Here is a 14,292-nt window from a genome sequence, read left to right as displayed (position 1 = left end):
GTGAAGTGTCGCCTCAGCTGGAAGGACTGTCTGGGGCCCTGAATGGTGGTGAGGGAGGAAGTGTAAGAGCATGTGTAGCACTTGTTCTGCTTACAAGGATAAGTGCCAGGAGGGCGATCGCTGGGAAGGGATGGTGGTCAAATGGACAAGGGAGTCGTGTAGGGAGCGGTCCCTGCGGAAAGCAGAAAGTGCGGGGGGGGGGGGAGGGAAAGATGTGCCTGGTGGTGGGATCCCGTTGGAGACGGCGGAAGTTACGGAGAATTATATGTTGGACCCAGAGGCTGGTGGGGTGGTAGGTGAGGACAAGAGGAACCCTATTCCTAGTGGGGTGGTGGGAGGATGGGGTGAGAGCAGATTGCATGAAATGGGAGAGATGCATTTGAGGGCAGAGTTGATGGTGGAGGGAGGGAAGCCCCTTTCTTCAAAAAAGGAAGATATCTCCTTCGTCCTGGAATGAAAAGCCTCATCCCGAGAGCAGATGTGGTGGAGATAGAGGAATTGCGAGAAGGGGTTGGCATTTTTACAAGTAACAGGGTGGGAAGAGGAATAGTCCAGGTAGCTGTGAGAGTCCATGGGCTTATAGTAGACATCAGTAGATAAGCTGTCTCCAGAGATAGAGACAGAGAGGTCAAGGAAGGGGAGGGAAGCGTCAGAAATGGACCAGGTAAACTTGAGGGCAGGTTGAAAGTTGGAGGCAAAGTTGATGAAGTCAACAAGCTCAGCATGCGTGCAGGAAGCAGTGCCAATGCAGTCGTCGATATAGTGAAGGAACATTGGGGGACAGATACTAGTGTAGGCTTAGAATATGGACTGTTCCACATAGCCAACAAAAAGGCAGGCATAGCTGGGACCCATACTGGTGCCCATGGCTACACTTTTAGTTTGGAGGAAGCAGGAGGAGCTAAAAGAGAAATTATTAAGAGTAAGGACCAATTCCGCTGGACGGAGGAGAGTGGTGGTAGAGGGGAACTGGTTAGGTCTGGAATCCAAAAAGAAGCAAAGAGCTTTGAGACTTTCCTGGTGGGGGATGGAGGTATATACGGATTGGACATCCATGGTGAAAATAAGACGATGGGGGCCAGGGAACTTGAAATCATTGAAAAAATCCAGAGCATGAGAAGAGTCATGAACATAGGTGGGAAGGGATTGAACAAAAGGGGATAAAACAGTGTCCAGATATGCAGAAATGAGTTTGGTGGGGCACGGGCAAGCTGAAACAATGGGCCTACCTGGACAGGCAGGTTTGTGGATCTTGGGTAGGAGGTAGAAATGGGAAGTGCGGGGTGTGGGAACTGTTAGGTTGGTGGCAGTGGTTGGGAGATCCCCTGAGCTGATAAGGTCAGTGATGGTGTGGGAGACAATGGTCTGGTTCCCCAGAGCTGATAAGGTTGGTGATTGTGTGGGAGACAATGGCCTGGTTCCCCTGAGCTGATAAGTCGGGGATGGTGTGGGAGAAAATGGCCTGGTGATAAGTGAATTGTCTTCCACTTTGTGCTTTATTCTCTTTAATCTTATCCTGTTTTCTTAGTCTGATTCAACTTGTTGGTGCACTCTTATGCTTGTACACTTTGTTAGCTCCAGTTGATGTACCAGAAGACTAAAGGATAGCAAATGTTATTCCGTCATTCAAAAAGGGCAGTAGGAATAAATCAGGAAATCTCAGGCCAGTGTGCCTTGCATTTAGCAGTCTAGGAATTATTGGAAACATTTCTTGGGTGCAGTTTTATTGCTTGGAAAGGCAGGGACGCCTTAGAGGAAGTCAGCATGTTTTTATGCAGGGGAACTCCTATCTCAGAAATCTGATAGTTGCTTCCTCAAAAAAAGAAGTTCCAAGAAAATTAATGAAGGGTGTGGTGGTATACGTAGACTTTAGCTAGAATTTTGGTGTAAATTCACATGCTGTGCCAGATAAACCACATAAAATCCAAGGTATTTGGGTGAAAGAATTGTCTTTGTTTGGTGACTGGAGGTAGATGGCAGTGACAAATGTTTGCTTTACTGACTGGAAATCAGTAACCTGTGATGCACCTCAGGCAAAGGTGCTGAGACCTTTGTTTGACATATATAAATGACTTGGCTGAGAATGTTGGTGGTCTGATTAGTGAGTTTGCTGGCAAAACAAAAAAATAGTGGAGGCAATGATAGCAAATGAGGTTATCTAAGTTTACACAGGGCCTGAAATCAGATGGAAGTTTGGGTAGGGTGCAGAAATTCAGACCAGATAAGAATGAAGTAATAAATTTTGTGATGTCAAGCGATGGCAGGACAGTAAATGAAAGGGGCCTTAGGGTTTGATATACAGAGAAACTTTGTGGTTCAAGTTAGGTGTATAAGGTAGTGAAAAAACTATTTTGGCATTCTTGCCTTCATAGACTAAGACACTATGAGTAAGTGGGGACATCAGGTTGCACTGTACAAAATGTTGGTTCAGTTGCACTTGAAGTACAATTGCAAGAAAAAGTTTGTGAACCCTTTGCAATGTCTTGGTTTTCTGCATTCATTACTCATAAAACGTGGTTTGATCTTCTTCTAAGTCACAATAATAGACAAACACAATCTGCCTCAACTATTTGTCCATTTATTTTTGTCTGCCTGATATGTTCTTTGTATGTGTCCTACTTCGTTGCATTTTCTGCAGGTTTAGCCCTTAAACCTGCATTAGTCTGGTGTATGTGAGCCCCTGCTCAACGGTAAAACAATTTGCTCAGCCAGGCAGGTTTCTGCTTAAGGTGTCGCAATTTTGTTTGCGCTCACTTTTATTCTTGACTGCAACTCCACAGCATCTCTAGCTGCTCTTTCCATTGATAGGGCAATTTCAACTGCTGTTTTAAATGTGAGTTGTGCTTCAGTAGGGAGCTGCTTCTGAATACTTTCTTGTAAGAATCCACAAAGTAAACAATCTCTTAGAGCATCATTAAGCCCATTACTGAACTGGTAATGCTCTGACAATTTCTTCAATTTAGTCACATAAGCTGAAATAGACTCCCTTTCCTTTTGATTCCACTTATGAAACCTTAATGCGTTCTGCAATCAACAATGGTTTTGGTTCTAAATGTTCCTGATTACATTCACAATATCAGCAAAGCTTATTACGGCTGATTTGGTTGGAGCAGTTAAACTTCAAAGCATACTGTATGCTTTTCCACCCATTGCACTCAGCAACAGTGGGACTCATTTTTCATCAGCTGTTTCATTTACTTCAAAATACAGCTTAATTTGTTCAGTATACATCATCCAGTTATCTGTTGTGCAATCAGTCATATCTGTTTGTCTGATGTAGCCAGCCTTTTCTGCTTTTTAAAAATATATTATTGTAATCACCCAGTACTCACTGTTTATGAACCCAAGGCCATACTTGCTGCTTATTAATTTCATCTGCTTCTGGCTTTTAAAAAAATACTTGAATGTCTCTTTCCCCTTTCAAAGAAAAATGTGCTGTGCTTCAACAGGTAGGTAGTTGTCTGAGGTTAATTTTAAAGCTTCCTCGTTCCTGCTGTTGTGTTTCATATCTCCAGAAACTATCTGAAAGAAAAACATAGGAGCCAGGATACTTGCCTTCTTAGTTTTTCTTTTCCCTTTTTGTTTTAGTGAGTTGCGCACATATGACGCGATGGTGTAATGATGTATCTATTCATGTACTTCTTACATATAACTCAGAATCAATTATGTAAACAAACAAGGAATGCCTAAACAAACAATATTTTCAATATTACTCAAATATTGCTGAAATATGAAATACACTACATCAACCTTGCAGGAGTAGCTTCTCCTCCACCATTAGGTTTCTGAATGGACAATGAACCTTTTGCATGATCTCTATTTTTACTCTCTATTTGCACTACTGTTTTCATTTAATTCTTGTATTCCTTATTGTGATTTATATTTTTTATTGTGTATTGCAATGAACTGCTGCTGCAAAACAGGAAATGTCATGGCATACTGTATGCCAGTGATATTAAACCTGATTAATTCAAATTTAGTAGGTATAGGTTTAATGTGAGAGGGGAGAAATTTAAAAGGGGTCTGAGGTGCAAGATTTTTGCAGAGCGGCTGGTAGTTATATGGAAGGGGCTGCCTGATGAAGTGGTTGAGGGTGAAACAACGAGAATCTTTTAAAAGCATTTGGATGGGTACTTGATTACGAAAGGAGTAGAGAGAGAGAGATGGGCCTATTGGAGACAAGTGGGATTACTGTAGATGGGCATCATGGTGGGTATGGACGAGATGAGCCTCTGTAGCTCAATGACACTGTGACTCTACCTCCTTCCTGATTCATTCTATCCATACCTGGCACTCAAATTTGTCTGAATACCCTTCAACAAAATCCTTGCTTAGCTCTTTACCCCTTCTAATTCTGCTCTCAAGCCCCAACTCTGTGTTCTCGGGGACACATTTGGTACTTTGCAGGTTGTTATTACAGAAATAAAGTAACATGTAATTTGTAGCAAAATCTATGGTTCCATTTTGCTTGCTTTTTGAGCTTTTGTTTCCAAAGCTTGGAATGGTAGCTTGTTTATGTCAAAGAAATAGCGAACAGCACATACGAAGTGCTAGAGAAACTCAGCAAGTTAGGCAGCATCTGTGGGGGGAAATAAACAGTTAACATTTCAGGCCGAGCTCTTTCATCGGGACTGGAAAGGAAGAGGGCGGAAGGCAGAATAAGAGGGTGGGGTTAGGGGAAGGAGTACATGCTGACAGGTGATAGGTTAGAGCAGCTGAGGGGAAGGAAATGAAGTAAGAAGCTGAGAGGGGATAAATGGGAGAGGTAATGAGCTGAAGAAGGAGGAATCCAATAGGAGGGAACAGTGGATCATCGAAGAAAGGAAAGGAAGAGAGGATCCAGAGGGAGGTGTTAGGCAGGTGAGGAGAAGAGACGGGGTGAGAGGGTCACAGGATGGTAGTGGAGGCAAGTTCCCAGGAAGGACATAGGACTCAGTAGTGAGTCTGAGTGAGCAATGAACAGTGAATTTGGAACTTGTTGAATTGTGAGAGAGTGACTGGAATGTGAATGACAATTGCTCATCGATATCCCAAAGCCAGTTGCGTCTTCTGTTATTACAACCATATCACCAACCCCCATCTCTTCAACACCCAACATAGATGTGATTAAATGTTCAGCTCCTGGCCTGTAATTTGCTTAGCAGAATGTACCCACATAAAATAAGCCTCATATATGTTGGATCTGAGAAAGAGCTACCCAGTACTTTGCACTCTGGCTCTGTCCCAACTTCCTGCAAACATTCAATAATCTCTCTCTCTACCTTCAGCATGCAGTGTAAAAAATCCCATACCCTTGATATCCGTGTAGATTATTTGAATCTCTGGTTATTGACCTTTCCGCCAATATTTATTCTTTTTTCAATTACTCCAAGTACTCTATAATTTTGAAGTAATGCTTACACGAGGAAATCTGCAGATGCTGGAATTTCAAGCAACACACATAAAAATTGTTGGTGAACACAGCAGGCCAGGCAGCATCTATAGGAAGAGGTACAGTTGACGTTTCGGGCCGAGACCCTTCGTTAGGACTAACTGAAAGAAGAGATAGTAAGAGATTTGGAAGTGGGAGGGGGAGGGGGAGATCTGAGATGATAGGAGAAGACAGGAGGGGGAGGGAGGGAGGTTGCGCTCACCAGCAACTTTTATGTGTGTTTCTTAAGTAATGCTTTAACTTTTCACAGTGCAGATAACCCCAGACTTCTTAGCCTCTGCATATTACCATTTTGTTAAATCTTGTGTGCATTTGTTTCTGTTAAATCTGATGTGCAGTTTGCATTATGATATAATGTTTAGAATTAGGGTTAGTGGGAACTGAACTGAAGAGGCAGAGGATGGGGCGGTTGGCGCACAAGTGGAGACAGTTTGTAGGGAGTTTGTGGTGAAGGACAGGCAGATGACAGAGCAAAGATGCACAGTCAGATGGTTTGAGACGTGTCTATTTTAATGCAAGAAGCATCATAAACAAGGCGGATGAACTTAGAGCGTAGATCAATATGTGGAACTATGATGTTGTGGCCATTACGGAGACTTGGATATCTCAAAGGCAGGAATGGCTGCTTCGGGTGCTGGGCTTTAAGTGTTTCAAAAAGGACAGGGAGGGAGGAAAAAGAAGTGGGAAAGTGGCATTGCTAATCAGGGATAGTATCAGGGCTGTAGAAAAGGAGGAAGTCATGGAGGGATTGTCTACTGAGTCAGTGTGGGTGGAAGTCAGAAACAGGAAGGGGGGCAATAACTCTACTGGGTGTTTTTTATAGACCCCCCAATAGTAACAGCTACATCGAGGAACAGATAGGGAGGCAGATTCTGTAATGGTGCAATAATAACAGGGTTGTTGTGATGAGTGATTTTAACTTTCCTTATATTGATTGGCATCTCCTTAGAGCAAGGGGTTTAGATGGGGTGGAGTTTGTTAGGTGTGTTCAGGAAGGTTAACTGGCGTAATATGTAGATAAGCCAACTAGAGGAGAAGCTGTACTTGATCTGGTATTGGGAAATGAACCTGGTCAGGTGTCAGATCCCTCAGTGGGAGGGCATTTTGGAGATAGTGATCACAACTCTATCTCCTTTACCATAGCACTGGAGCGGATAGGAGCAGACAATTTGGGAAAACATTTAATTGGAAATATGACACTATTAGGCAGAAACTTGGGAGCAGATGTTCTCAGGGTAATGCATGACAGAAATGTGGCAAATATTCAGGGAATATTTGCATGGTGTCTTGCATAGGTATGTTCCATTAAGGCAGGAAAGGATGTTAGGTTAAAAGTACTGTGGTGTACGATGTAGGTAGAAAATCTATATAAGAAGAAAAGAAAAGATTCAAGAAACTAGGGACTGTTAGAGCTCTAGAAAATTACAAGGTTGCCAGGAAGGAGCTTAAAAATGAAATTAGGGCTAGAAAGGACTATGGGAAGGCCTTGGTGAGCGGGATTAATGAAAACCCGAAGGCATTCTACAAGTATGTGAAGAGCAAGAGGATGAGCCGTGTGAGAATTGGACCAATCAAGAGTAATAGTGGAAATGTGCACGGAGTTGGAGGAGGTAGCAGAGGTACTTAATGAATACTTTGCTTCAGTATTCACCGGGGAAAAGGACCTTGATAATTGTGGGGATGACTTACAGTAGACTAAAACGCTTGAGTATATAGATATTAAGAAAGATGATGTGCTGGAGCTTTTGAAAAGCATTAAGTTAGATAAGTTGCTGGGTCTGGAAGAGATGTACCCAGGCTACTGTGGGAAGTGAGGGAGGAGATTGCTGAGCTTCTGACAATGATCATTGCATCATCAATAGGGACGGGAGAGGTAATGGAGGAATGGAGGGTTGCAAATGTTGTTCCCTTTTTCAAGGAAATTATAGACCAGTGAGTCTGACTTTAGTGGTGGACGAGTTGTTGGAGAAGATCCTGGGAGGCAGGATTTATGAGCATTTGGAGAGGCATAATATGATTAGGAATAGTCAGCATGGCTTTGTCAAAGGTAGGTTGTGCCTTAAGAGCCTGATTGAATTTTTGGAGGATGTGACTAAACACATTGATGAAGGTAGAGCAGTAGATGTAGTGTATATGTATTTCAGTCAGGCATTTGATAAGGTTCCCAATGCAAGGCTCATTCAGAAAGTAAGGAGGCATGGGATCCAAGGGGACCTTGCTTTGTGGATCCAAAATTAGCTTGCCCACAGAAGACAAAAGGTGATTGTAAATGGTTCATATTCTGCATGGAGGACGGTGACCAATGGCATTCTGCAGGGATTTGTTCTGGGACCCATCCTCTTCATGATTTTTATAAATGACCTGGATGAGGGAGTAGGGGGGTGGGTTAGTAAGTTTGCTGATGACACAAAGGTTGGGGTGTTGTGGATAGTCTGAAGGGTTGTCAGAGGTTACAGTGGGACATTGATAGGATGCAGAACTGGACTGAGGAGTGGCAGATGGAGTTCTACCCAGATAAGTATAAAGTGGTTCATTTTGGTAGGTCAAATTTGAAGACGGAATATAATATTAATGGTATGACTCTTGGCAGTGTGGAGGAACAGAGAGATCTTGGGGTCTGTGGCCATAGGACACTCAAAGCTGCTGCGTAGGTTGACAGTGTGGTTAAGAAGGTGTATGGTGTGTTGGCCTTCATCAACCATGGGATTGAGTTCAAGAGCTGTGATGTAATGTTAACGCTATATAAGACCTTGATCAGACCCCACCTGGAGTACTGCGTTCGGTTCTGGTCACCTGACTACAGGAAGTATGTGGATACTATAGAGAGGGTGCTGAAGAGATTTACAAGGATTTTGCCTGGATTGGAGAACATGCCTTATGAGAATAGGTTGAGTGAACTTGGCCTTTTCTCCTTGGAGCAACGGAGGATGAGAAGTGACCTGATAGAGGTGTATAAGATGATGAGAGGCGTTGATTGTGTGGATAGTCAGGGGCTTTTTCCCGGGGCTGAAATGGCTTACACAAGGGGCATAGTTTTAAGCTGCTTGGAAGTAGATACAAGGGGGATGTCAGAGGTATGTTTTTCCACAGAGAATGGTGGATGCAATGGTGATGGAGACGGAGACACTAGGGTCTTTTAAGAGACTCTTAGATAGGTACATGGAGCTTAGAAAAATACAGGGCTATGCGGTAGGGAAGTTCTAAGCAGTTTCTAGGGTAGGTTGCATGATCGGCACAATATTATGGGCTGAGGGCCTGTAATGTGCTGTAGATTTCTGTTCAAAGTTCTATTCGCTCTTTTTGTTTAAGTTAGAGTGAGGGTTTACCTGACCAATATTGTGAAAAGCATAAATTTGGGTTTGGCTAATACTAATTTACTTTTGCTAGTGAGAATCTCACAGATCTGTTCTGAACAATAAGATGACACTGGGTTTCAAAGAAAAAATGGCACTTTTAAAAACATAAATATAGCAAATAAAGTTGAAATCTCATAGGTGACAAAAGGAAACTTAGCCCCTTAACTGGTAACTAATTTGGTCACACCACACCGTAAGTGACAGGAGCATCCTAGTGGGCAGATAGTTTAGGACTGGAGTAAATCTGAGGAACGACAGTGATACAGAGATAAATCGGAGTCTTTGTAAAGAGAGAGATGAGTAAAGGTGTGTGAGACATGGCATTGAAACACTGACTATCAGCAACAAGACCACAACGTTAAATTGAAACTGGACAATCTGAAAATTATTAAAAGGTCACGGCAAGCGGGAGAACGAAGCGCGCCCCCGAGCCCGCGTAGTCGCGAGGAAGTTGTGCCCGTGCGTGTCCGCGGGAGGTGAAGGGGGCGTGCACACGTGTGCGCGTTGGGCGGGGCCTCGGTGCTGATGGACTACGACGGGGGAACATGGCCGCGTTACGGGCCGCCAAGAAGGCTTTGCGCCTGGAGATGAAGCGGAGGGTAGCGGCGCTGAGCGACACCGAGAAGCATAGGCAGTCGGTGGCTGTGAGCCGGCAGGTGAGTATGGGGTCCGCCCAACCCTCCCGGGATGGTTTGGTGCTGAGGCCATTGAAGACAACACTCGTGTGCCTTCTTATTTCCCTGTGCCACCAGCCTCAGCGACCTGGGGCTTGTGCACCGAAGCTCCGTTCCTCAGAATATGCCTTATCTTAACAGTCGTTCCTCATGGGTTTTATGATCTGTCTGCACTCCTCGCCCTTTTCACCCACTCAATATTATTCCTCACTAAAAATAATATTCCTCAATGCCAGCGTTTAGTGGGGCATTAAATATGCAAAATATAGAAGGACACGGCCCTTATATAGGCAAATTGGATTAGTGTAGATGGATAACACATACAGAATGCTCGAGGGACTCAGCAGATCAGGCACACTGCGAGGTGAATGCCTATGGAGGGAAAAGACCAATCGAGATTCTTCATCAGGACTGAAAGTTTGGCATGATTGTCGAGGGCTGAACAGCCAGTTTCTACACTGGCCAACTCAAATCAAGTCAAGTCACGTCACTTTTTATTGTCATTTCGACCATAACTGCTGGTACAGTACACAGTAAAAACGAGACAACTCTACAACAGCAGCACTAATTCTTGTGTCATTTGCAGTTTTGTCAATCTTACCTCCATCACTCATTCCCATTCTGATTGTTGGTACACATGACAAGCCTTGACCTCATGTCACCAAATTGTGTGGATTCTGTGGGCTGATATTTTTTTGCCTCTTTAAAATTATTACTGTTGTCCACGTAGAATACATAAACCATGCTATCCTCACTGATGCAATTAATCACCAAATAATTACAATTGTTTTGTGGCAGTAATAAAAATTGCTCATGTTTATTTCTTCGGTTCAAACTCAATACTGACGACACATTTTCTTTTAAGATCATAGACCATAAGATACAGGAGCAGAATTAGGCCATTTGGTGCATCTTGTCTGCACTGCCATTTCATCATGGTTGGTCCATTTCCCACTCAGCCCCAGTCTCCTGCTTTCTCTCCATAACCCTTCATGCCCTGACTAATCAATAAATTATCAACCTCTGCCTTAAAACTACCCAGTGACTTGACCTCCACAGCCACACGTGATAATGAATTCCACAGATTCATTCTCTGACTAAAGAAATTCCTCCTCGTCTCTGTTCTAGATGGACATCCCTCTCTTCTGAGACTGTGTTCTCCTAGACACCCCACCATAGGAGACATCCTTTATACATCCAGTCTTATCAAGGGCTTTCAACATTCGATAGGTCTCAATGCGATTCTCCTCATTCTTCTGAATTCAAGTGAATACATGTCCAGAGCCATCAAATGCTCTTCATGTGACAATCCCTGAATTATTTTTGCAAACTCCCTTTGAACCTTCTCCAATGTCACATCCTTTCTTTGATAATAGACTCATAACTGCTCATCAGTGCCTTAGGAAGCCTCAACATTACATCCTAGAGCAGGCCATCCTTAAAGACTGAGTGACCATGCAAGAAGGAGACTAGTGAGGGAGGCCACCAAGAGACTTATGACAACTTTGGAGTCGTTACAAGGTTCAGTGGATGACTTGGGAGAAACTGTGCATACAGTGACTGTTGTCCGAGTGCTTCACCAGTCATAGCTTTATGGGAGAGGGGAAAAGACAAAGCCCCTGTTCGAAAAAAAAACTCACTTGAAATCGCTTTGTTTACTAGGCAGTCTCAAATGCCATAGGTATGGCAGAGTAATTTTGTGCCATCATAGTCAATCGTATGGCCATTGCAAATGCAATTGTTCTGCTACCGCCGATTTCTCTGGATAACCCAAAGAGATATACCTGCTGTGCTCCTTGATGTGGGTTTCCGCTGTGCATTCCATCTGGCCAATTAGGGAATCCTGAAACTCCCGCTGACCTTGAGTCCCAAGTCGTCATTGACCTGCATAAGCTGTGACTTGAGCTTCCTTACAGGTTTGTGGGTAATATTAATCCAGTATTTCTTCAGGATCCTGGTGATCCTTCCAGAAACCGTGGGAAACATGGGGAAGACAGGCGGTAGAGATGGGTTCCTCATTGTTGGGTTTCCTGGTTTTTCTGTCAGCCCTTTTAAGGGTCCAGTTGGTTTCCTTCACCTTGTAGCCATTCTGTAGGAACATTGTGTGTAATTCTGTAGAAAATTGTGCGTTATTACCTCCTTCAGACTCTCCGGATCCGAAATAGTGTTTGCATGGTTAATCAAAGTAGAAAGAACTGCTCCACGTAAACATAAGGAATTCTGCAGATGCTGGAAATTCAAGCAACACACATCAAAGTTGCTGGTGAACGCAGCAGGCCAGGCAGCATCTCTAGGAAGAGGTACAGTCGACGTTTCGGGCCGAGACCCTTCGTCAGGACTGACTGAAGGAAGAGCTAGTAAGAGATTTGAAAATGGGGAGGGGGAGGGGGAGATCCAAAATGGTAGAAGAAGACAGGAGGGGGAGGGATGGAGCCAAGAGCTGGACAGGTGATTGGCAAAAGGGATATGAGAGGATCATGGGACAGGAGGCCCAGGGAGAAGGAAAAGGGGGGGGGGAACCCAGAGGATGGGCAAGGGGTATAGCCAGAGGGACAGAGAGAGAAAAAGGAGAGAGAGCGAAAGAATGTGTGTATATAAATAAATAATGGATGGGGTACGAGGGGGAGGTGGGGCATTAGCGGAAGTTAGAGAAGTCAATGTTCATGCCATCAGGTTGGAGGCTACCTACGTTGGGGAAGCGTAATGGTGGCTGTTATACAGAATGGCTACAAGGTGAAGGAAATCAAAACTACTGTGCCATGCCAGTGGCTTTTGGGACCACTTAGTAAAGGAAGTCATTGAAATAAAACTAGAAGAAAAGCTTTTTAACAAAGATGGACAACTGGAATTGGATTGTAAACAAGGTAGGAGTGCAGAGACCTGATTGGATGAGGACTAACCAATCAGGAGGGATGGAATGCAGGGGTATAAATACCACCTGACCAGACATGTCCAGGCATTGTCCTTGAAGATGATGGCAGCATTTGTCATCGAAACGTTGGTTATAATTGTTACCTGTACCTGGTTTGAGGCCTGAGAAGAGTTTGAGTCTTTTTCTGTTGATCTGTGTCAAGAAAGCCAAATTAAATGCACTGTAATTCAATGTTGTAAAACAAAACGTGAAAACCTTCAAGGGGAATGAAAACTTTTTATAGGCACTGCATAATTGTCTTCCAGCTACAACTCAGTGGTGCCCATTATATCATACCTGCCAATCTGTAACTATGCTACAAGTTCATCTACCTTGTTCCGCATACTGTGTGCATTCAAGTATAACACCTTCAGTTCTGTATTCATCACTCTTTTCAATTTTGTCCATCTTTTACATTGCAACTCATCCTGTTGACTGCAATTTTGCTCTAGCCTATCTTGCTAGCAGTCTCACTACACACTACTTCTGTGTGTAAACAAACTGCCCTATCACTCCGGTTCCCATCCCCTGTCAGGTTAGTTTAAACTCTCCTGAATAGCCTTAGCAAACCTGCCCGCAAGGAGATTGGTCCCCCTCAAGTTCAGGGGTATCCCGTCCCTTTTATACAGGTTGTAGTTTCCCCAGAAGAGATCCCAATGATCCAGAAATCTGAAATTGTGCTCCATGCACCAGTTCTCAGCCACCCATTTATCTGCCAAATGCACCTATTCTCACCCTCAGAGGCATGTGGCACAGGTAGCAATCCAGAGATTACTATCCTGATGGTCCTGTTTTTCAGCCTTCTGTCTATCTCCTTAAAATCTCTCTTCAGGACCTCCTCACCTTTCCTACCTTTGTCATTGAAGCCAATATGTACCAATACTGTACTTCTGGCAGCTCCCCCTCCCCCCTTTAGAATGCTGAGGACAGGATCTGGAATATTCTTGACCCTGATACCTGGGAGGCAATATACCACCTGCGTGTCTCTATCGCGTCCACAGAATCCTTATCGCATTGACTTTCTTAAATCAGAGCATTTAGTGCAGGAGTTCAAAGGTTTCAAGGTTTCAAAGGTACATTTAATGTCAGACAAATGTATACAATATACATCCTGAAATGCTTTTTCTTCACCACCCACAAAACCAGAGGAGTACCCCCAAAGAATGAATGACAGTTAAATGTTAGAACCCCAAAGTTCCCCCCAGCTCCCCTCCCTCCCTTCCGTGCGTAAGCAGCAGCAAGCAATGATCTCCCTCCTCCCACCAGCAAAAAAAAAGCAACGGTGCGCACCACTGAGCACTCAAGTGTATAGCAAAGCAACAGCAAAGACACAGACTTGCAGTACCCCAAAGACTACTTGTTCACCTGGTATTCGACATACCACAGGCTCTCTGTTTCTCCCCCTAACAAGGGAGAAAGAGGTGTCTCCATTTCACAGCGAAAAGGGAGACAAACAACTGGCTGGTTTACGATGTTTTAAGTCCGTTGCGTCGCTTTTTCAGAGCTCTGTGCCCAAAGATCTCAGGTCTCTGTGCACACAGCCATAGATCTTCTGGCTCCCATGACACACTGATTGCCTGCTGAGACACTGACTTTTAATCCGCCCGTCTCCAGAGCTATGAGATCTTGGCCCTCTGAAGGTGAGCTGAGCTATTAGGCTGTGCCCTTGGCATGTCGAATAATGGCCAGTCGTGAAACTCTGAGAGCAGGTCCCATTCCCGCAAAGAACTGAATGTTTTGTTGGGATGTTATGTTGACGTTATGTAAAACTCCAGTGAGGCCAAATCTGGAGTAGTCTGTCCAGTTCTGAAGTTGGGTGAGACTACAATTGGAAAGGGTGAAAAGTGAAAGATTTAAGGGGAACCTGAGGGGAACATCTTCACTCAGAGGGAGCTATGAGTGTGGAATGAGCTACCAGCA

At 44.0% G+C, this 14,292-nt stretch overlaps 1 protein-coding gene across 3 annotated transcripts in view; it reads left to right on the top strand.

The window, feature by feature from the left end:
• The window catches only part of mthfs (5,10-methenyltetrahydrofolate synthetase (5-formyltetrahydrofolate cyclo-ligase)), a 105,486-nt gene that overhangs the window by 5,595 nt on the left and 85,599 nt on the right, over nt 1–14,292 (top strand). For 2 of the 3 annotated variants that reach the window (XM_072278387.1, XM_072278386.1), the window contains exon 1: nt 9,295–9,443. The exons of the other annotated variant lie outside the window; for it this stretch is intronic. In XM_072278387.1, coding sequence (XP_072134488.1) covers nt 9,333–9,443 — 111 coding nt within the window. In that variant the 5' untranslated portion in view covers nt 9,295–9,332. Of the gene's footprint in view, nt 1–9,294; nt 9,444–14,292 lie in introns of those variants that run through there. 3 annotated transcript variants of the gene reach the window in all.

Source organism: Mobula birostris, chromosome 14, assembly GCF_030028105.1.
Source record: "Mobula birostris isolate sMobBir1 chromosome 14, sMobBir1.hap1, whole genome shotgun sequence".
Classification (NCBI taxonomy): Eukaryota; Metazoa; Chordata; class Chondrichthyes; order Myliobatiformes; family Myliobatidae; genus Mobula; species Mobula birostris.
The sequence above is the reverse complement of the archived record's forward strand: the minus strand, read 5'-3'. Positions and strand labels throughout refer to the sequence as shown.